Source organism: Dipodomys merriami, unplaced genomic scaffold (assembly GCF_024711535.1).
Source record: "Dipodomys merriami isolate MVZ:Mamm:240054 unplaced genomic scaffold, mDipMer1.0.p SCAF_156, whole genome shotgun sequence".
In the NCBI taxonomy this organism is placed as follows: Eukaryota; Metazoa; Chordata; class Mammalia; order Rodentia; family Heteromyidae; genus Dipodomys; species Dipodomys merriami.
The window spans coordinates 2,107,783-2,131,817 of NW_027202893.1; the positions used below are offsets into that span (position 1 = coordinate 2,107,783).

At 44.8% G+C, this 24,035-nt stretch overlaps 1 protein-coding gene across 2 annotated transcripts in view; it reads left to right on the forward strand.

Annotated features, from left to right (window-relative positions):
- Positions 1-1,224: 1,224 nt before the first annotated feature.
- LOC138827496 (GA-binding protein subunit beta-2) overlaps positions 1,225-24,035 on the forward strand; it is a 48,471-nt gene continuing 25,660 nt past the window's right edge. Inside the window, exons 1-4 of one of the 2 annotated variants that reach the window (XM_070023057.1) lie at positions 1,225-1,499; positions 13,183-13,322; positions 16,997-17,164; positions 18,148-18,342. In XM_070023057.1, the coding sequence (XP_069879158.1) occupies positions 13,215-13,322; positions 16,997-17,164; positions 18,148-18,342 (471 nt within the window). In that variant the 5' untranslated portion in view covers positions 1,225-1,499; positions 13,183-13,214. The remainder of the gene's footprint in view (positions 1,500-13,182; positions 13,323-16,996; positions 17,165-18,147; positions 18,343-24,035) is intronic. The other variant, XM_070023058.1, reaches the window with a different exon arrangement.

Here is a 24,035-nt window from a genome sequence, read left to right on the forward strand (position 1 = left end):
AAAAATATATATAGTTTTCCTACTACATGAAAGGCACAGCCAGACAATAGAATATTCACAGGAATGAGAGAAGAACATAACCCATATGGAAAGTATACTTTTTTCTTTTTTTGTCAGTTGGGATTGAACTCAGGGCCTGGGCACTATCCTTGAGCTTTTACTCAAGAGTAGCTAGCTACCATTTTAAGCCACAGTTCCATGTCTGGCTTTGAGATGGCTAGTTGGAGATTAAAGTCTCATGGAGGGGCTGGGAAGGTGGCTCAGTGGTAGAGTGCTTGCCTCAAATGCATGAGGCCCTGGGGTTCCATTCCTCAGCACCACATCAACAGAAAAAGCAGAAGTGGCGCTGTGACTCAAGAGCATTAACTAACCTTGAGCTGAAGAGCTGAGGAACAGTGCCCAGGCCCAGAGTTCAATCCCCATGACTGACAAAAAAACAAAACAAAAACTGTCATGGAGCCGCGCGCACCAGAAAACCAGAAGTGGAACTGTGGCTAAGTAGTACAGTGCTAGCCTTGAGCAAAGAGCTCAGGCCCTGAGTTCAAACCCCATGACCGACCCCCCCCCAAAAAAAAGAGAACAGAACTTAGAAGGGGAGACTTGTAATATTTCCTAATGTCCACCCTCAACAATCAAATATGTCTACATAGATAGGTACATCCTGGAAGCAGAAAAGGTAAATGACAGGTCCTTTGCTGACTGCTCACGGAAGTCATGGAACTTGTGGAGATGAGGATCGACTATGTAGTAGGTGAAGTGACAAGGAACTTTGAACCCATGGGCCATCCTCTTGCAGGGCCCAGGACAGGCAGGTCTCGGGAGTCCCTGACAGCTTGCTGCAGGGCGCTTCTATGGAGGCTGTACAAGGAAGTGTGTCCCTCAGGCTGCACAGCCTGCCTCACTCGCAAAGCCAGGGATGTCCCGAATACTACCACCCAGGGTTGGGACAAAGAAGGTGTTCCCCCTCAGTCAGCCCTCCCCCTCCCCGCTCCCCCGGGGAGCTCAAAAGACCCCGGGTGGATCTTCCGTGGAGGTTCCCAGGCTCTTAGCGCCAAAATCACCACCGCGGCCCGTCCCCTGCCGGATCTACATTCACGTGAGAGCGTAATCAATAACCCTCCGCCACAGCAAATAGTCCCATCCAGAGGCGACCCTCACGCTCTTTCCCCAGGGCTTAGGCGGCCTCAAGGAGATAAGAAATGAGCCTCGAGGGTGCTTCGTCAGTCCCCTTCCAAGGGAAACGTGAGCCTTCTCTGCAGTTCCCTTCCACAGATTCTTCCGCCGAGGCATTGGCTGCGCCTCCACTTCCGGGACCGCCATTTTGATGCCTCCATTTCTCCACGCGGGGGGGGGGGGAGGCCCCCAAAATATGCATATATGAAAAAAAGCCAAAAAACAAAAAGCAGCCGTCACTGACAGGGAGTCTTAACTAGAGAGAGAAACAGGACCAAACTGGCGGGCTCGGTGACAGCGAAGCTGGCAGCGCCCCGGACGAGGAGGTGAGGGGGAAGAAGAGATGCGTGGAGACGGGAGGGAGGGAGGGCGGGAGAGCGGGAGGGAGGCCAGGGGCGGACTGGACCGGCCGGGGCAAGGACCGCTCCCCAGCCCGGCCCCAGACTGGTGGGGGCCGACCTGCCGACACCCCCCCCCCCACCCCTCGGGGGAGGGAGACGGAGGAAGGGGATGCAGTGGAGAGGAAGGGGAGGGGACTGGAAGGAGGTGAGGTAGGGGGTGGGTGCAAGACCTGGGGCCGGGGAGCTGGACCGAGGGAAGCCCAAGGACACGGAGGTGACCACTAGAGGGCGGCGCGGAGCAGGCCAGGCCGGAGGGGCGGGGTGGGGGCTGCAGGGGCTCCCACCTTAGTGCTCCCGGATGCATACACTGACCCTCCTCTTTTGCTACGAAAATCTAGGTGTGAAGCAGTGAGGGGGTTGTGATAGAGGAGCAGACGGAGACCCCTTACGCTCTGGTTTCAGGAATAATTTGAGCATTTAGCCAGCTCTGTAATCTGAACCCGAGCGATCCTGGCCCCACCCTCAGTGCTTGCACAGTTGTTTGTGCAGCTAGCCGCCCAGTGGGAACTTACACAGCTGCAAAAAAAAAAAAAAAAAAAAGTCGTTTCCATGGATTCTGCAATTGTTTCCCCTCTCTAATTTTCTCCTATTCTTACAGATTTCCTTGAACCATCACTCTGTTCTTCTCCCTCGTCCCATAAAGGTTCTTTTCTACTGTCTTCTGTCTGTCTCACCATCTATTGAAAAGGACATTCTGCAGTCTACCTTGAACAATTTTAACTATTTTTTTGATGATCTGTAACCATATTTTCATGGTACCATTCGATCCACCCTAGACCAGGAGAGATTATCTTTTCTTTTTTCTTTTTTTTTTGACCAGTCATGGGGCCTCAACTCTGGGCCTGGGCACTGCACTGTCCCTCAGCTCTTCAGCTCAAGGCTAGTGCTTTACCACTCGAGCTATAGCATCATTTCTGGCCTTTTCTGCTTATGTGGTGCTGAGGAATGGAACCCAGGGCCTCATGCATGCAAGGCAAGCACTCTACCACTGAGCCACCTTCCCAGCCTGAGAGATGATCTTTAACAACATTTTCCAACGCGTTTTTGATAAAGACAACTATCTTACTCCAAGTTATTATGTAAACAAAAGTAATTACTCTTTGATAATAGAGTGCTGTGTTGGCTCAAATACTTCATAGTTATTAAAACACACTTACTGGAAGTTCTTGTGTTTTTATTAGGGAGGTGGAATGGGTGCTTTGTTATTTTATTCACAGGACCTATGAGGCAGGGCTAGGGGTAGAGATAGCTCAGTGGTAGCTTGTAGTGCTTTCCTGAGGCCCTTGACTCAATCACCAGAATGGGTGGGGGAGGACAGAGAGAGGGGAGAATGCTACACATTACACCAAGTGGTTTATTTATTTATTTATTTATTTATTTATTTTTGCTAGTCCTGGGGTTTGAACTCAGGGCCTGGGCTCTGTCCCTGAGTGCCTCTGTGGTCAGGGCTACCACAGCACCACTTTCAGCTTTTTCTGTTTATGTGGTACTGAGAAATCGAACCCAGGGTTTCATGCAGGTTAGGCAAGTACTCTACCACTAAGCCACATTCCTGGCCCAGGTTTTATTTATTTTTTATTTTTTGTTTTGTTGGTCGTGGGGTTTCAACTCAGTATGGGCCGTGTCCCTCAGCTCTTCAATTCAAGGCTAGTGCTCTACCATTTGAGCCACAGTGCTACTTCCGGCTTTTTCTGCTTATGTGGTGCTGAGGAATTGAATCCAGGGCCTCATGCATGTGAGGCAAGTACTCTACCACTGAGCCACCTTCACAGTCCCTTGTTTTCTTATTTGATAGAAGTGAAAGTAAATCCACTAAAGGAAAATGTTTTCTATTTGTTAGTAAAATTGTCTAGATTTTTCTCTTGAGATAGGGTACTGGGAGAATGACTGGGAGAGTCCCACTGCCCCCAACATTATTACTTAAAAATGCATTTTACTTTTACTTCAGATAGGTACTTCAGGTTAAATCCAGAGTAACTTAGCCAGTTGCCAGTAGTTCATACCTATAATCTTAGTTACTCAGAAGACTGAGATCTGACAATCCAAGGTTCAAGGCCAGCCTGGGCAGACAAATCTTCACCATTCTTATCTTCAGTTAACCAGGGAAAAGACAAGTCAAATGGCAAAGCACTCAGAGCCCTAGGCCCTCAGTTTAAGCCCCAATAGCAGCGCGCGCGCGCGCGCGCACACACACACACACACACACACACACACACACACACACACACACACACACACACACACACACACACACACACACACACACACACACACACACACACACACACACACACACACACACACACACACACACACACACACACACACACACACACACACACACACACACCAAAAAGACAAAACAAAAAAACAACCCCATTACTTGGAGGGCACTGGTGGCTCACATCTGTAATTCTAGCTACTTAGGAGGCTGAGATTTGAAGCCAGCCCAGACAGGAAAACCCATGAGACTCTTATCTCCCAATTAATTACTAGAAAACTGGAAGTGGCCCAGTGATAGAGTGCTAGCTTTGAGCACAAAAGCTTAGGGACAGCTCCAAGGCCTAGAGTTCAAGCCCCACGACCAACAAAAAAAGGTTACCCAGTAACTTGGGAAAGAGCAAGAAAAGAACACATTTCTAAGATGCTCTTTTATACCAGGGTGATGGACATAAGGGCCTATTTACATTCTAACTTCAAAGTTTAATTATATCTCTGTATAGGCTTCCCAGCTGGGCACAATGGTTTATGCTTGTAATCTTAGCTGCTTGGGAGGTAGAGATCAGAAGAATGATTTGAGGCCAAGTAGGGTGTGGTGGTGTTCATTTGTAATCCTCACCTGTGAGGGTGGCATAAAATAGGATCACAGTCCAAGCTGTCCACAGGAAGAAATGTGAGGCCCTACTTGAAAAGCAACTAAATCAAAAAGGGTTGGCTCAGGTGGTAGAGTTCCTGTCTAGAAAGCACAAGGCCCTGAGTTCAAATCCTAGTAATACAAAGGAAAAAAAAGTCTTTTTCATGGCTTAAAGAATGAGATTGCAGATGAGTTTTGTGGCACAAGCTTGTACAGCACTTAAGAGAAGCAAAAGGGATTAAGAGTTGCCTTCATATAGGTACTTAGTGCTTTTTTTTGTTGTTGGTCGCGGATCTTGAACTCTGGGTCTGGGTGCTGTCCCTTAGCTCTTCAGCTCAAGGCGAGCACTCTACCACTGGAGCCACAGTGCCACTTCCAGTTTTCTGGTGATTAATTGGAGATAAGAGTCACATGGACTTTCCTGCTAAGGCTGGCTTTGAACCATGATCCTCAGATCTCAGCCTCCCGAGTAGCTAGGATTGCAGACGTGAGCCACCAGTGCCTGGCGATAGTGCTTTTTAAAACTCGTATGTATGGATCAGTTGGTACACTGCTAGCCAATGAATAAATGTAGCAGCAGGTACTCACTTTGAATCCCAGTCTTGGGCCTGAAAGAAAATGATCTCCTCCCTCCCCAGTCCTAGGGCTTAAACTCTGGGTCTGGGCACTGTCTCTGCACTCCTTTTGTTTAAGTCTAGTGCTCTACCACTTTGAGCCACAGCACCACTTCTGGCTTTTTCTGTGATTAATTGGGGATAAGAGTCTCCTAGGCAGGTGCCAATGGCTAACACCTGTAATCCTAGCAACTCAGGAGGCTGAGACCTGAGGATCGCAGTTCAAAGCCAGCCCAGGCAGGAAAATCTGTGAGACACTTATCTACATTTAACCACCTGAAAACCAGAAGTGGCACTGTGGCTCAAGTGGTAGAGTGCTCACCTTGAGCTGAAGAGCTGAGGGACAGGGCCCAGGCCCACAGTCCAAGCCCAATGACTGACCAAAAAAAAAGAAAAAAGTCTCATGGACTTTCCTACCCAGGTTGGCTTTGAACTGTGATCCTCAGATCTTAGCCTCCTGAGTAGTAGTAAGATTATAGGTGTAAGCTATGGGTGCCCAGCTAAAAGATACTATTTGGGGGTCCGGTCGTGGGGCCTGAACTCTGGGCCTGGGCGCTGTCCCTCAGCTCTTCAGCTCAAGGCTAGTGCTCTACCACTTGAGCCATAGTACTACTTCTGGCTTTTTTCTTTTTGCTTGTGTGGTGCTGAGGAATCGAACCCAAGGCCTCGTGCATGCAAGGCAAGTGCTCTACCACTGAGCCACCTTCCCAGCACTAAAAGATGCTATTTGTAAGTCAGATATCACTACCACTAAATGGCAACTGATCTAAATATGACCTCTCTCTGTCTCCACCCCAACCCCCTCCCCCCCCCCCCCCCCCCGGCACATATGCCACCTTGGGGCTTGAACTCTGGGGGCTTGGGTGCTGTCCCTCAGCTCTTCTGCTCAAGGCAAGTGCTCTACCCCTTAAGCCACAGCATCACTGGAGATAAGAGTCTCATAGATTTTCCTGCCCGGGCTGGCTTTTAACTGTGATCCTCAGATCTCAGCCTCCTGAGTATCTAGGATTACAGGCGTGAGCCACTACTGCCCGACTTCTTTATTTGTTTGTGTGTTGGTCCTGGGGTTTGAACTCAGGGCCTGAGCACTGTCCTTGAGTTCTGTTGAAGCTGAAGACTAGAGTTCTAGCCTGGGAAGGTAGCTCAGTGGTAGAGTGCTTACCTAGCATGCATGAGGCCCTGGGTTCGATTCCTCAGCACCACATAAGCAAAAAGAAAAAAGCCGGAAGTGGTGCTGTGGCTCAAGTGGTAGAGTGCTAGCCTTGAGCTGAGGGACAGCACCCAGAGTTCAGGCCCCACGACTGGACCCCCCCCAAAAAAAAAAAAAAAAAAAGACTAGAGTTCTACCACTTTAGCCACAGCTCTACTTCTAGCTTTTTTGTTGTTGTTGTTGTTCATTTTATAAATAAGAGTATCACAGACATTTCTGTTTGGGCTGCCCTTGAACTAGGATTACAGGCATAAACCACTGTTGGCTGACTGCCCTGGAAGTCTTGATCCTAGGTTGCAAGAATTACAGGCATCCACAGTTATATTCAGCTGTTTTTTTTTTTTTTGTTGTTGTTGTTGTTTTAAGACAATTTTCTTAATTATCAAAATGATCCTACATGAAATGTCAATTATCATACATGTACAGAGTACAGAGTAGGCATTCAGGTTTGTGTATCAGTTCCTATGCAAATGAATCACTTGACCATCTTCAGCTCATTTAATTGCTTGATGTCTAAACTCTGTGATAGTCATGGTTTTAGAAAACCCATTCCATTCTGGTGCAGAAAGAATGGCAGAGTAGAACAGTACTCATCCACATTGGACATTCTTGCCAAATGGCCCAGGTTGGCCTCTGTCTTCCTTGCCTCCATCTCCCAAACACTGAAATTACAGGCATTTGCTACCACACCCAGCTCTTTAATACCTTTGTCAGATAATTGTAGGTTTGCTTTGATGCTGCATCAAAACTTGAAAAATGGTCTTTTTATTTGTGGTGCTAGCAATCAAACCCAGGGCCCTGCATGCAAGATAAGCACTCCACCACTGGACTACATTTGGTTGTGCGGCCTGAACTCTGGGCCTGGGCGCTGTCCCTCAGCTCTCCATCTCAAGGCTAGTACTCTACCACTTGAGCCACAGTGCTTTTTCTGCTTATGTGGTGCTGAGGAATTGAACCCAGGGCCTCATGCATGAAAGGCAAGCACTCTACCACTGAGCCACCTTCCCAGCCCTGGACTATATTCTGTGCTAGATTTTTCTTTTTTCTTTTTTTTTTGGGTCCGGTCGCGGGGACTGAACTCTGGGCCTGGGCGCTGTCCTTCAGCTCTTCAGCTCAAGGCTAGCGCTCTACCATTTGAGCCACAGTGCCACGTCCGCTTTTTTCTTTTGCTTATGTGGTGCTGAGGAATTGAACCCAGGGCCTCAGGCATGCAAGGCAAGCGCTCTACCACTGAGCCACCTTCCCAGCCCCCCTGTGCTAAATTTTTCTTAAAAGTTAGTTACAAGAGGGAAGCGAGGATGAGAGGAGGGGGGACATTATATGTATATATGGACATGTCATATGAACCCCCCCTTGTATAACTTATTTATGCTACTAAAAAAGCAGACAAAATAAAAAGGGAATAAAAATTAGTTGAAATGAGAAATTGGAAATCATATCAATGAACTTTTGTACTCTGTACTCCAAAGCACTTTGTCAACAAGTATTGGTCTTTGGAAAAGCATTGGCTTACAAAATTGTGTAATTCCAAATGTTGATTCATTTCATTTCATTGTACAGTATCAAAAATCACATTACTATCACCACTAATTCTGTCAAAAGTCTTTAGTAGTAAGCTATCAAGCTCATGATGGTAGATTCAAGTTTTCTAAAAAACATTTTGGGAATTGAGCAGTTTGAACTCAGAGCTTTGTGCTTGCTAGGCGGGTGTTCTACCTCTTGAGTCATACTCCCAGCCTTTTTTCACTATATTTTTCAGATGTGTCTTGTATTTTGCGAGCTAGCCTCAGCTCATGCTCCTCCTACATATGCTTCCCATGTAGTTGTAGCTAGAATCATAGGTACAGGCTACCACACCCTGCTTATTTGTAGAGATAGGTAGTCTCAAAGACTGAAAGAGGTGAGGGTCTCACTAACTCTTTGCCTGAGCTGCCCTTGAAGTCCTGATTTCTACCTCCTAGGTAGTTGCGATTACAGATATGAGCTGCTGCACTGGATTTGGTGTCTTTTTGCTTTGGGCAGTACCGAGGTTTAGGCTCAGGGCCTTGTTGCTCAGGGCTGGCATTCTACTACTTGAACCACAATCTCTAGTCCCTGTTTTTTCTTGACTGTGTTTGAGATAGGTTTATATTTCCTGCCTGGAAATGGGCTTAAACCGAAATTGTATCTACTGTAGGCTTCCCATTGTTTCTGAGATCACAGGCACATGCCAGGGAGTTCAGCTTCGCCCTCAACCCATAGCTTGAGTGAACCTTTCTGCATGTATTGGCTTCAAACCACTGTCCTCCAGATCTTAGTTTCCCACAGGAGCATGTTTTTTGTTTTTTGGGGTTTTTTTTTGGCTGTTACTGAGGCTTGAACTCAGGGTGTAGGCACCATCTCATACTTTCCTACCTGAGTTTCCTGCCTGGCTTTGAACTGGGAGCCTCAGATCTCAGTTTCTTAGTTTCTTAGTTTCTGTTTTCTTTTTCTTTTGTTCTTTTCTTTCTTTCTTTCTTTTTTTTTTTGGTGGTAGGGCTTGAACTCTGGGCCTGGGCACTGTCCCTCAGCTCTTCAGCTCAAGGCAAGTGCTCTGCCACTTGAGCCACAGTGCCACTTCCAGTTTTCTGGTAGTTAATTGGAGATAAGAGTCTCACGGACTTTCCTGCTGGGGCTGGCTTTGAAACTGTGATCCTCAGATCTCAGCCTCCTGAGTAGCTAGGATTACAGGTATCAGCCACTAGCACCCAGCTCTTTTTTTTTAAAGAAAGTAAAAATGGGGGCTGGGAAGGTGGCCCAGTGGTAGAGTGCTTGCCTTGCATGCATGAGGCCCTGGGTTTGATTCCTCAGCACCACATAAGCAAAAAGCCGGAAGTGGCGCTGTGGCTCAAGTGGTAGAGCGCTAGCCTTGAGCTGAAGAGCTGAGGGACAGCTCCCAGGCCCAGAGTTCAGGCCCCACTACCGGACCCCCCAAAAAAAAAAAAAAAAAAAGAAAGAAAGTAAAAATGGTTCTTTCTATGTAGCCCAGACCAGCCTCAAACTCTTGATCCTCCGGCTTCTATCTCCTGAGTGTCCACCTCTGTTAGTCATTCTTTCATATAAAAATGGAGTGATAGCCAGGTACCATTGGTGCACACCTGTAATCCTAGCTACTTAGGAGGCTGAGATCTAAGGTTCACAGTTTGAAGCCAGCCCAGGCAGGAAAACCTGTGAGACTCTATCTCCAAGTAAGCACCAAAAGATCCAGAAGAGCTGTGGCTCAAGTGATAGAGCTCTAGTCTACAGCACAAAAGCTCAGGTACAGGGCCCAGACCAGTGCCAGTGGCACATGCCTGTAATCCTAGCTACTCAGGAGGCTGAGGAAAATCCATAAGACTCTTATCTCCAATAAACCACTAGAAAACCAGAAGTGGCTCAAGTGGTAGAGAGTTCGCCTTAGCTAAAGAGTGCAGAGAGAGCACCCAAGCCCAGAGTTCAAGCCCCACCACCAACAAAATTGAATAAATAAAAATAAAATAAAAAATACTAATGGTGCTAAGTAATAAAAGAAGTTACTTCAGTTTGCAACTTAATTGCACAATCCTGTTTCCCAAGAAACCTGTTGTATTTTGGCATGCAGAAGTGCTTTATATTTTATTTCCCTTTCTGTTACAGGAATTATAAACACTCATTTGGATGTTAATTTAATAAAGGGCTGAGAAGGTGGCTCAGTGGTAGAGCGCTTGCTTTGCATGCATGAGGCCCTGGGTTCAATTCCTCAGCACCACATAAGCAGAAAAAAAAAAGCCAGAAGTGGCGCTGTGGCTCAAGTGGTAGAGCGCTAGCCTTGGGATAAAGAGCTGAGGGACAGCGCCCAGGTCCAGAGTTCAGGCCCCCAATCCCCAACCCCCCCCCCAAAAAAAATAAATAAAGTTAGTAATGTTTACTATTGCGTCCAGGATATTCTGAAGTAGAATTGGCCTCCCAGCCCCTCTTTCTCAAAGAACATGCCAGTAAAGAATACAGTAAGTGGGGGGTGGGGAGAGGATGGGAAGGGATGGGAAGGGGAAATAAAGGAGGAGGCTACAATGTTTGATAAGAAATGTACTCATTATCTTGCCCATGTAATTGTAACCCCTCTGTACAGTATTTGCACAATAAAAAATAAAATAAAAACATAAGTAGAAAAATAAATAGAAGACAAGTAAATAAAAACATTTCCAAAAATGAAAAAAAAAAGAAAAAAAGAATACAATAAGTTTGTTTCACAACTTGATTTCTGCTAAAACACAAGCAATCCTAACAGTGAAAAAGGCAGATAATGTTTTGTCCTATGCATCCCTGAAAGACTGTGAATTGGTCCATGAACCAGATTTTAACTGCTAGCTTAAGCCGATGAGTATTTAACTACTAGGAATTTGCCCTCTATACATTTTGGTCCTTATTATATCAGTATATCACAGTTATATTTAAAAAAAAAAAGATGGGGGCTGGAAGGTGGCTCAGTGGTAGAATGCTTGCCTTGCATGCATGAGGCCCTGGGTTCAATTCCTCAGCACCATATAAGCAGAAAAACCTGGAAGTGGTGTTGTGGCTCAAGTGGTAGAGCGCTAGCCTTGAGCCGAAGAGCTGAGGGACAGCGCCCAGGCCCAGAGTTCAGGCCCCATGACCAAAAAAAAAAAAGATAAAAATTTAGAGCCTTTGATGTATCCTATTCCATTGTGGCATCTAAAGACCTATACACCTCCAGAAAGAAATGAGGGGCAAGAGTATACCTCAGAGAGCGTTTGCCTAACAAATGAGAGGCTCTGGTTGGATCCCTGGAACAGGAGGGGAAAAAGTAAGCTAGGCTCCCATGGTTTATGCCTTAATCCTAGCTACTCAGAAGGCTGAGATCTGAGGATCAGGTTTGAAGCCAGCCTGGGTAGGAAAGTCCATGAGGGTCTCATTTCCAATTAAACACTAAAAAAGCCAGAAGTAGAGCTATGGCTCAGTTGGTAGAATGCTAGCCTTGAACACGAAAGCTCAGGGACAGAGCCCAGGCCCAATTCAAATCTCGGGACTGGCAATAAATCATTTGCTAATAAGGAATCTAACAATTTTCATCAAGTAAAAGCTTCACCATGGGCATCCTTTTTGCATCCTGCTTGGAACTAGGATGAATGTTTTATTACTTTGCACTCTGGGTTTTGGTTTGTTTTTTGTTTTTTGTCACTTGTGGGGCTTGAACTTGGGACCTGGGTGCTGTCCCTGAGCAGTTCAGTTCAAAGCTAGCACTCTACCACTTGAGCCATAACAACACTTCTGGCTTTTTCTTTTTTCTTTTTTCTTTTTTTGCTGGGGGGAGGGGGTCCGGTTGTGGGGCCTGAAATCTGGGACTGGGCTCTGTCCTTCAGCTCTTCAGCTCAAGGCTAGCGCTCTACCACTTGAGCCACAGCACCACGTCCGGCTTTTTTCTTTTTGCTTATGTGGTGCTGAGGAATCGAACCCAGGGCCTCATGCATGCAAGGCAAGTGCTCTACCACTGAGCCACCTTCCCAGCCCATTTCTGGCTTTTTCTATTTATGTGGTACTGAGGAATCAAACTCAGGGCTTCATGCATGCTAGGCAAGCATTCTACCACAAAGCCATATTCCCAGCCCTGCAGTGTGTGCTTTTTGTTTTGTTTTGTTTTTTCTTGGTCATGGGGCTGTACTCTGAGCCTGGGTACTGTCCCTCAGCTCTTTAGCTCAAGGCTAGCACTCTACCACTTGAGCCAGAGTGCCACTTCCAGCTTTTTCTGTTTATGTAGTGCTGAGGAATCTAACCCAGGGCCTCATGCATGCAAGGCAAGCACTCTACCATTGAGCCTCCTTCCCAGCCCTGCAGTGTGTTTTCTAAACTCCTATTCTACCATGAGTCATTTCAATGGAATGAAATTCTGTTTTATGGATTCTTTATATTAGGAAGGTTGTACTGTGTCATATGTGTGTGTGTGTATAGTACTGGTCTAGAGATTAAAAGTGAGGGAACTATTGTTTAGAATCAAAAACTTTGCCCAAATATCTGGTTTGTATTAGTTGAAATAGAAAAGAAGGGACTAGGGCTGGGAAGGTGGCTCAGTGGTAAAGCCCTGGCCTTGCATGCATGAGGCCCTGGGTTCGATTCCTCAGCACCACATAAGAAAAAAGCCGGAAGTGGCACTGTGGCTCAAGTGGTAGAGTGCTAGCCTTGAGCTGAAGAGCTGAGGGACAGCGCCCAGGCCCAGAGTTCAGGCCCCACAACCAGACCCCCCCCCCAAAAAAAAAAAAAAAAAAAAAGAAAAGAAGGGACTACCACCAGGCTCTGGTGGCTCACGCCTGTAATCCTAGCTACTCAGGAGGCTGGGATCTGAGGATCGTGGTTCAAAGCCAGCTCGGTCAGGGAAGTCCATGAGAGTCTTACCTCAAATAAACCACTTGAAAACTGGAAGTTGCACTGTGGCCCAAGTGGTAGAGTGCTCGCCTTGAGCTGAAGAGCACAGGGATAGTGCCCAAGCCCAGAGTTCAAGCCCCATGACCGACAAAAAAAAAACAAAAAAGAAGGGACCACTTGACAGTCTGCTTGTGTGTGTGTGTGTGTGTGTGTGTGTGTGTGTGTGTGTGTGTGTGTGTGTGTGTCTGTGTGTCGTCTGTGTGTCTGTGTGTCTGTGCCTGCATGCCTGCCAGTCCTGAGTCTTGGACTCAGGGCCTGGGTACTGTCCCTTAGCTTTGTTTGCTCAAGGCTATCACTCTACCACTTGAGCCACAGCGCCACTTCTGGCTTTTTCTGTTTATGTGGTACTGACAAATCGAACCCAGGGCTTCTTGCATGCTATGTAAGCACTCTACCACTAAGCCACTTTCCTGGACCCAAGACAGTCTACTTGAGATGTATCATGTACACATGCATTTATTATATAAGAAGTCTTCTAAAAACATTTTATAGGCTTATTTCCTTTTGTTTGAATTTTAGCCACCCAAAACCTTTTGTTCCTATGCATAAAGATGTCTTTGGTGGACTTGGGGAAGAGGTTGTTAGAAGCAGCAAGAAAAGGCCAAGATGACGAAGTAAGAACATTGATGGCAAACGGTGCCCCATTCACCACAGACTGGGTAAGATTAGCAGAAATGTCTCTTAATTGTTTTCAAAAATGTGCTTTTACCATCCTTTGTCTCTTCTTTTCTTTTTTTCTCTTTTTGTGCTGGTACTAGGGCTTAAACTAATGCCCTCCTTCACTTTTATCTCCAATTAACCAGTGAAAACCTAGAATTGGGGCTGTGGCTCAAAGTAGTAGAGTTCCTGCCTTGAGTGGAAAAAGCTCAGTGACAGTGTCCAGGCCCTGAATTCAAGCACGCCAGTACCAGCACGCACTGCAAAAAAGTGCTGCATAAATAAGGAAAAGGGAGGGAAGTTTCTACCTCCCTTTTCCACCTCTTCTCCGCCCCCCTCCCAAAAAAAAAGGTTTTTGTGAAGTTCATGGATTTTGTCATTTTAACAAAGATGTTAATAATGTTAATGAACAAATGAACTCTATTGTGGAGGTAATTAATTAATAACTTCAGAAGGCACAGGTTCTGCCAGGCACCAGTGGCTCACGTCTTAGCTATTCAGGAGGCTGAGATCTGAGGATCACAGTTCAAAACCAGGCTGGGAAGGAAAGTCTGAGACTCTTATCTCCAATTAACCACCTGAAAACTGGAAGTGGCTCAAGTGGAAGAGTGCTTGCCTTGAGCTGAACAGCTTAGGGACAGCACCCAGGCCAAAAGTTCAAGCTGTATGACTGACCAAAAAAAAGAAGGCACAACCTCTTAGCAAAAAGAGTTGAAAGAAATCTATGAGATGAGCATTTCTATAAATAAACCTTTAGGAAGCAATATGAATTAAATTCGGTCAGGCATGGAGGCTGAGTCTAAAGTGAACAGATTAAAGAGCAACATAAGGAAAGAGACAGATATGTGTGCAGAACGGATGCTGATGGATAACTTTTACAAGGGTTGCAGAGATGGTATACAAACTTAACTGCTGTCAGAACACCATCTCTAAATTTTTGGTGCCTCTTCATCTCATCATTTTTTTTGCTCTGCTTTACTGTAGCAACAAACTTCTATTCCAGGCAATTTTCACCCTGAATTCCACATAACTTCCAGTAACCAGTCTTTTCCTGAGGATCATTGGAGTCTGTCTTTACCCCTGACTCAGAATGTTCTTTTCTTTACCCTTTCCTTTCCTTTTCTTTTCAAATCCTTTTTTTTTATTTATGTGAATTCAGTAAATAGTTTTATGCTGATCATTGTTTTCTGGTTCTGGGGCTTGAACTCTGGGCTCATTATGCTCAAGGCAAGCTCTCTATCACTTGAGCCACAGTGCTACTTCCAGTTTTTTCTGTTATTAATTGGAGATGATTCTCAAGGACTTTCCTGTCCAGGCTGCCTTTGAACTGTGATCCTCAGATCTCAGCCTCCTTAGTAGCTAGAATTACAGCCATGAGCACTTATGCCCAACTCTGATCATTGATTTAAAACTAAGTTTGGGATATTTGGTTGCCACTGAGGTGAATGGGAAAAGGTGAGGCTTCTTAACCCTTTATTAACTTCAGGTTAATGCATAGGATTTTAAGTTTTCATCTACTGATTGTGCATCTTCAGGGCCTCCAGTCAGTACTAGAAATAAGAAGGCATCTATGGAAGTGGCGCTGTGCTCAAGTGGTAGAGCGCTAGTCTTGAGCTGAAAAGCTGTGGGACAGTGCCCAGGCCCAGAGTTCAAGCCCCATGACCAAAAACAACAACAACAAAAGGCATCTATGTATTTACTAACTTTAAGCTGAGTAGAACGTTAATCCCTTAACTCAAGGACCTTAAGAGGCAGACCAATGACAAAAGGCTGCAGCCATGAGAATTTATATACCTCATTGGGATGCCCTCAGAGATCAAGACCTGTGTGGAAACCCAGGTCTCCATTAGAAATAATAATTGTTGACATGTGCTGGATGGCTCCTGCCTGTAATCCTAGCTACTCAGGAGGCTGAGATCTGAGGATTAAGATTCAAAAAGCTAGTCAAGGGCAGGAAAGTCCATGAGGGTCTTATCTCCAGTTAACCACCAAAAAAGCCGAAAGTAGAACTGTGGCTCAAATTAATAGAGTGTTAGCCTTGAACAAAAAGCTTAGGGAAGTGCCTAGGCCCTGAGTTCAAGCCCTACAACACACTCAAAATAAAAATACATTGTCTCCTTTCCTGGGTCACTTTTTTTTTTTTTTTGTCAGTCGTAGGGTTTGAACTCTGGGCTTGGGTGCTATCCCTGCACTCTTTAGCTCGAGGCGAGCACTCCACCTCTTGAGCCACAGCGCCACTTCTGGTTTTTAGTGGTTTATTGGAGGTAAGAGTCTCATAGAGTTTCCTGCTCAGGCTAGCTTTGAACCGTGATCCTCAGATCTCAGCCTCCTGAGTAGCTAGGATTACAGGCTGAGCCACCAGTGCCTGGCTCTCCTGGGTCACTTTTGATTCCTGGGAACTAGGGCTCAGGCAAGCATCCCAGGCCAACACACGACTCAGATCCACCAGTTGTCCTGAGTGGGCTTTTGATGGCCCATCTGACATTAGCCGACCAAGGACAACTGGGTTCAGACTTCCAGACTGTGTAGGGAAGGCTAGAATGAAATCAAAGCTCCTGCTAGCTCACCTCACACCTCTGAAGAAACCAGACTGGTACAGGTGAAACTGCGAGTAGACTTGGCCTAGAGGACCTTTGCAGCTGTGCTCCCACCATAGTCCATTATGAGGGGGCTGGGTGCCTGCCAGTGTCACAGCAAGCGGGAGCCCCAGAGAAGCCCTTACATCAGCCACACCACTTGACATCATCTTAATCATGTAGCCCACACTGGCCTAGAAATTATGATCTTCCTGCTTTAGCCTTCTGTGATTACAGATGTTTGTCACTATATCCAGCTTTAGAATCTCTCTTTCTCTCTCTCTCTCTCTCTCTTTTCCCCCTTTTTTTGGTCAGTTGTGGGCTTAAACTTGGGGCCTGGGCACTCATTACCCCTGAGCTTTTTGTTCAAGGTTAATGCTCTACCACTTTGAGCCATAGTACCACTTCCAGTTTTCAGGTGGTTAATTGGAGCTGAGTCCCATATGGCCTTTCCTGCCCAGGCAAGCTTTGAACCTTGATCTCAGCCTCCAGTGCTTGGCTAGAATCTTTTTTTAATAGCCCTTTTTTTAAAAAAACAAACAAAAAAAAACCACTTTCTAAAATAACCATGGTTAAAATCTTTTTTTTTTTTTTTTTTTTTGACAGTCCTGGGGCTTGAACTCAGGCCCTGAGCTCCTTTTGTTCAAGGTTAGCTTTTCTGTTGATATGGTACTGAGGAATGGCGCCTAGGGCTTCATGCACATGAGGGATTTATCTGTCCATTACTATTTTAATTTTTTTTTTTTTTGGTTGGTCATGGGGCTTGAACTCTGGGTCTGAGCGCCCTTCCTCAGCTTTTCAGCTCAAGGTGAGCACTCTACCACTTGAGCCACAGCACCACTTCCGATTTTCTGGTGGTTTATTGGAGATAAGAGTTTCAGGGACATTCCTTCCCGCGCTGGCTTTGAACCGTGATCCTCAGATCTCAGCCTCCTTAGTAGATAGGAGTATAGGCAGGAGCCACTGGCTTCTTTAATCTTATTTGCCCAGATTGTGTCTCCATGAACAGGAACCATAGGATTCACCTTGCTGCTGTGTATCCAGCAATGTTCTAGAACTCTGCACATAATAAATATTCAATGAGTATTATTTCCTTACAGCTTGGAACATCACCCCTCCACCTTGCAGCCCAGTATGGTCATTATTCCACAGCAGAAGTGCTCCTTCGTGCAGGTGTTAGCAGGGATGCCAGGACCAAAGTGGATAGGACTCCTCTGCATATGGCTGCCGCTGATGGACATGCACACATCGTGGAACTGCTTGTTAGGGTAAAGCAAGAATAATGGCAGAGATATGTTATAGAAAATATACCACCCAACCCCACCCCTTTTTTTTTTTGGTATGTTGTGGGGCCTGAACTATGGGCCTGGGTGCTGTCCCTCAGCCCTTCAGTTCAAGGCTAGCACTCTACCACTTGAACCACAGGGCCACTTCCGGCTTTTTCTGCTTATGTGGTGCTGAGGGAATCAAATCGAAGGCCTCATGCATGCAAGGCAAGCACTCTACCACTGAGCCACCTTCCCAGCCCCCTCCTGGTTTGTTTGTTTTTTAAATAGCAGTAGGAAAATGGGCTGGGAAAGATTAGGTATAGATGACTTACAGTATTGAGTTGTACCTCTTTTTTTATAGTTGTCATGGCTATGATCATTATTTTCTAATTTTTTTTTTTTTTTTGGTCCAGTTGTGGGGCCTGAATTCTGGGCCTGGGCGCTGTTCCTTAGCTCTTCAGCTCAAGGCTAGCACTCTACCACTTGAGCCACAGCACCACTTCCGACATTTTCCTTTTTGCTTATGTGGTGCTGAGGAATTGAACCCAGGGCCTCAGGCATGCAAGGCAAGTGCTCTACCACTGAGCCACCTTCCCAGCCCTGTTTTCTGATTTTTTAAAGGGCTAAATAGATTTTATTGATTTTTTTTCTTCATTCCTTTTCTGCAGGTTTTCTGTGCTTATGCATATTTTTTTTGGCATTCAGCTCTGAAAATAATTACAACAAAAATCTGTTCTTTCCCCCTTCCTCTCCCATCTGCTATAATTTCCCAGTAATGTCCTTAGAAGACCCACTCATTGAAAGCATAATGTTTATCAGCATTTAGGAGAACTTGAGAAATGTTTTTCTCTTTGCTATTTTGTAAATGTGATCTAAATTTAAGTATGTATGATCTCTATGGAAGTCTTCTGTATCTAGTGATAGGATTTTGCACCTGTGCTGTGGTAACCAGTGTCTATTGAAATGTTGCTTTTCTATGACAGAATGGTGCAGATGTGAATGCCAAGGACATGCTGAAGATGACAGCTTTACATTGGGCTACAGAGCATCACCATCGAGATGTTGTAGAGTTACTTATCAAATATGGAGCTGATGTCCATGCTTTCAGCAAGTTTGATAAATCTGCCTTTGACATAGCGCTGGAGAAAAACAATGCTGAGATTTTGGTCATCCTCCAGGTATGGTTCTCTTTTTTATACTCCCCAAAGTATACTTCAAATAAAGTATAAAGACTTTTTTTTTGGTGGAAGTTGAATTAAAAGTGAATTTTCCACATCTTACCAATGTGTCTTAATATTATAACGCATTGCTATTAGTACTTTTATTTTTTATTAAATTTATTTCTTTTTCTTTTTTTTCTTTTTTTGGTCCAGTCGTGGGGCCTGAACTCTGGGCCTGGGTGCTGTCCCTCAGCTCTTCAGCTCAAGGCTAGCGCTCTACCACTTGAGCCACAGGGCCACTTCTGGCTTTTTTCGTTTTGCTTATATGGTGCTGAGGAATCGAACCCAGGGCCTCAGGCATGCAAGGCAAGTGCTCTACCACTGAGCCACCTTCCCAGCCCCTAAATTTATTTATTTTTCTGAAGTAGGGTCTCACTAGATAGTCCAAGCTAGCATTAGGCTCCAAGTACTCCTGCTTCAGCCTTCCCAGTACTGGGATGCCTGGTTATAAATGCATTTAAGAAGACTACAAAGCCTTGAAGGTAGTTAAAGAAGAATGTGGAAAGATTCGCTGCCCCCCATTGCAGAGGAGAGCTCTCTGAACCTCTTCATGTTCTGAAGGTTGCCTGATTGAAAAATCACTTTTTGCTTAAAAATAGACAGTCAGTTGTTGTTTTTTTTTTTTTTTATGATCAGTATTAGTGTGGAGGCAGTGGCTCAAGTGGTAGAGCACCTGCTTAGCAAGTGTAAGGTCCTGGGTTTCAACCCCAGTTCTGCCAAAGCAAACACCTTTATTTTATTTTAGAATATGCTTTCATGAAATATTCCCTTTCTCTAATGAAACTTGACTTAGAACAACATTAAAACACATAAGCCAGGCGCTGGTGGCTCATGCTTGTATTCCTAGCTACTCAGGAGCTAAGATCTGAGGATCATGGTTTGAAGCCAGCCGGGTCAGGAAAGTCTGAAACTCATCTCCAGTTAACCACCAAAAAGCCAGAAGTAGAGATGTGGTTCAAATGGCAGAGTGCTAGCCTTGAGCAAAAGAAAGCTCAGGGACAGCACCCAGGCACTGTGTTCAAGCTCCAGGACTGGCACCAAAAAAAAAAAAAATTATATTTTCTGAATGTATACCAACTGAGATGGTATTTAGCTCTAAAGCATATTGGGTGAAAAAGTCATCTCAGAATTAAAACTAGTTATGATGTTTTTTTTTCCTTTTTTTTTTTTTATTGTGAAAATGCTGAACATAGGGGTTACAGTTAAGTTACATGGGCAAGATAATGAGTACATTTCTTGGGGGCTGGGAAGGTGGCTCAGTGGTAGAGCGCTTGTCTTGCATGCCTGAGGTCCTGGGTTCGATTCCTCAGCAACACATAAAGAAAAAAGCCGGAAGTGGCACTGTGGCTCAAATGGTAGAGCGTTAGCCTTGAGCTGAAGAGCTGAGGGACAGCACCCAGGCCCAGAGTTCAGGCCCCACGACTGGACCCCCCCCCCAAAAAAAATGAGTACATTTCTTATCAAGCATTGTAGCCTCCTCCTTTGTTTCCCTTTCCCATCCGTTCTTATCTGCCCCCTGACCCCCCAACCAATCCTCCCCGCCCCCAGTTATGATGATTTTTTTTCCTTTTTTTTATTGTGAAAATGCTGAACAGAGGGTTACAATTACATGGGCAAGATAATGAGTATATTTCTTATCAAGCATTGTAGCCTCCTTTGTTTTCCTTTCCCATCCGTTCTCATCTGCCCCTGACCCCCCACCCAATCCTCCCCCCCCCAGTTATGATGCTTTTTATTCATTCATTTCTTTTTTTTTTTTTTTGAGAAAGGCTTTAAACTTGGTCTAATGCTTGCTGGCAATTGCTGGCAACTGTTGTTCTACCACTTGAGCAGGCCTCCAACCCTTTTCCATTAATTTTTTTTTTTTTTTTTGGTTGGTCATGGGGCTTGAACTCTGGGCCTGGGCGCTGTCCTTGAGCTCTTCAGCAAAAAGCAAGCACTCTACCTCTTGAGCCACAGAGCCACTTGCAGTTTTCTGGTGGTTAATTGAAGATAAGAGTCTCATGGATTTTCTTGCCCAGGCTGGATTTTAACCACGATCCTCAGATCTCAGCCTCCTGAGTAACTAGGATTATAGGCGTGAGCCATCGGTGCCCGGCTCATTAATTTCTTAAGCCAGCATTTGTATATCATAGAACAATTGGACAGAGGATACAGAACTTTTTCCCTTGAGGTACTAGGGTTTTGGATTTAGGGTATATCACTTGCTAGGGAGGAACTCTATTACTTGAGCCAAAACTCCAGCCCTCATACAAAAATTGGTAGGATATATGGCCTTGCCTTTGGAATGATCACATCAGGTCAACTGACAAAGCATTAGTGTACCATATACTATCTAGCAAAAATTAGGGGATCACAAAGGAATATTATTGATACTTAAAAGGATTGAAGTATATGTATAATTCAAACAGTGTTTTGAACAAGTAGATAGAAGTAAAAGAATTATATTCTAGGCTAGAAAAGGCAAATGAAAGACATAGAGATATGAAGAAGTATGAAGTGTTAAGAAAGAATAAATAATTATATGACCAATGAATGGCCAAAGAAGGAACAGCAAGTGTTAAGGCTTGAGAGTTAGACTGGACCCTGAATTATTATATAGGTATTAAGAATCTAATAGAAGCTTCTTTTTGTTGGGTTTTTTTTTTGGTTGTTTTTCAAAATACTTTTACTGACTAAATTTTGTTTTGTTTTGTGTTATTGGTCATGAGGCTTGAACTCTGGGACTAGATGTTGTATCTGAGCTCTTCAGCTCAAGGCAGTGCTCTACCATTTGAGCCACTTTGCCACTTCTGGTTTTCTGGTAGTTAATTGGAGATAAGAGTCTCACAGACTTTCCTTGCCCAGGCTGGCTTTGACCTATGATCCTTAGATCTCAGCCTCTGGAATAGCTAGGATTATAAGCACGAGCCTCTGGCACCCATCTACTGACTAGTTTTTGTGTATGTATTCTGATGCTGGGGCTTGAACTCAGGGCTGCACATTCTTGTTTACCATTTTCACTCAAGGCTGGTACTTTACCACTTGAGCCATACCTCCAGTTCAGACTTCTTTTTTGGGGGGGGGGGTCCGGTCATGGGGCCTGAACTCTGGGCCTGGGCACTGTCCCTCAGCTCTTCAGCGCAAGGCTAGCCCTCTACCACTTGAGCCACAGCGCCACTTCCGGCTTTTTTTTTTCTGCTTATGTGGTGCTGAGAAATCGAACCCAGGGCCTCAAGCATGCAAGGCAAGTGCTCTACCACTAAGCCACCTTCTCAGCCCTCAATATATATATATATATATATATATATATATATATATATATATATATACATATTTTTTTTTTAATTTTAATTTTTTTTGGGGGGGTCCAGTTGTGGGCCTGAACTCTGGGCCTGAGCGCTGTCCCTCAGCGCTTCAGCACAAGGCTAGCGCTCTACCACTTGAGCCACAGCGCCACTTCCGGCTTTTTTTTGCTTATGGGTGCTGAGGAATTGAACCCAGGGCCTCAAGCAAGCGCTTTACCACTGAGCCACCTTCCCAGCCTTCAAAATATTTTTATTAGAATATATTAATTGTACAAGGCAGGGTTCATTGTCATACTTCCATACATACGAGCAATGTACACCAATCAAACTCATCTCTTTCCCTTATCCATCGCTTTCCCTATCTCTCCATCTCTTTCCTTTATCTCTCCTGGTTCCCTTCTTCAATTTTACCAGGTGCTATTCTATTTTCATGCATGCATATAAAGTACTTTGCTATATTCACCCTCCTTCGTCCTCTCTATTGGTCCTTCTTTACTCCATCTGCTACCTTCCCCCCAATATAGCCTGTTTTAGTTTCTGTGATTTTTTTGGATATATCATTTGTTTGGATATTTCATTCAAAGAGGTTTTACCATGGTAATTTACATATAATTTACTAAATTTAACTTCATCTATTGCTGTCTCTTTCCCCATCCTCCCAGCTCCCTCATTGTTCAGTAGCTTTCAGTGAGTTTCCTTATGTCATCTTCATAAGAGACATGATGTATTTCAATAGTTCATCTCTTATCATTCTCTTCCTATCTTCTACTACTCCTCCAAGCCATCCCATACAGTTACATTATATATAATATAAATGTATATATATAAAGCACAAATAAATATATGCACACATATATTTACATATATATATATGCATATATATAAGTATATATATATATATAATAATCTTCTAAGTCTAAATTCCACAACTGAGTGAAAACATGCAATATTTGGCTTTTGAACTTGTCTTACCTTGATTCAACATGGTGAGCTCCAGTTTCATCTGCTTTCCTACAAATGATATAATTTTACGTTTCTTTTTGGATATGTAATAGTGGGGTTTTGTTTGTTTATTGTTCTTTTGTTGTTGTTGGTGGTGGTGAGGCCTGAACTCTGGGCCTGGCACTGTCCCTTAGCTCCAGCTCAAGGCTAGCGCTCTACCATTTGAGCTACAGCACCACTTCCGGTTTTTTCTGCTTATGTGGTGCTGAGGAAACAAACCCAAGGTCTCATGCATGCAAGGCAAGCGCTCTACCACTGAGCCACCTTCCCAGCCCCTATTCTTTCTTTTAAGACAGGATACTGCTTCTCGGGGCACTGGCAGCTCACGCTTATAATCCTAGTCACTCAGGAGGCTGAGATCTGAGGATTGGAGTTCAAAGCCAGCCAGGGCAGGGAAGTCCATGAAATCATATACCCAATTAAACACCAGAAAATGGGAAGTGAGCCGGGTGCTGGTGGCTCACGCCTGTAATCCTAGCTACTCAGGAGGCTGAGATCTGAGGATCATGGTTCAAAGCCAGCCCGGGCAAGAGAGACCGTGAAACTCCTATCTCCAATAAACCACCAGAAAACCGGAAGTGGCGCTGTAGCTCAAGTGGTAGAGCGCTGGCCTTGAGCTTGAAGAGCTGAGGGACAGCGCCCAAGCCCAGAGTTCAAGCCCCACGACCGACCAAAAAAAAAGAAAATGGGAAGTGGCACTTGTGGCTCAAGTGGTAGAGCACTTGCCTTGAGCTCCTGCCTCAGCCTCCCAAGTGCTGGGAGTATAGGTGTATGCCATCACACCCACCTTCAAGGAAGTTTTATAGTAGAGGATTGGTATGATTACATTTGTTGTTTTTAAAAGGTAATTGTTTGGAGTATGGCACACAGATTGGAGAGGGAAGACAATGCTAAATAACCATATGGTGACTTTCATTAGACTAGGCAAGCGCTGATGAGAGCTAGAACTAAGGAAGTGATGGTAAAGGATAGAAAAAGGGGCAGAGTGAAGAAGGAATTTAACAGTGCTCAGAGTGAATAATCTGTTTCAATTGAAATTCTTAGTCAAGGGGATAATTGCATATGAAAAATAGCCACTTCTGCTGCAGTTTCAGCTTTTTGTTTTCCCTAACAGATGGTTTCCCAGAGACTGGTTATTCTCTTCAACTTCCAATAATTGTTTATAGAGCCCTTTCATAACTGGGCTTTTTAAGTAGTGATCATGTTTTTATAAAAGTTCTGAAAGTAGTTGGGCACTGGTGACTCAGGCCTGTAATCCTAGCTATTCAGGAGGTTCAGATATGAGGATCGCAGTTCAATGCCAGCCCCTGGCAGGACAGTTCGTGATACTCTTATCTCCAATTAACTACCAGAAAACTGGAC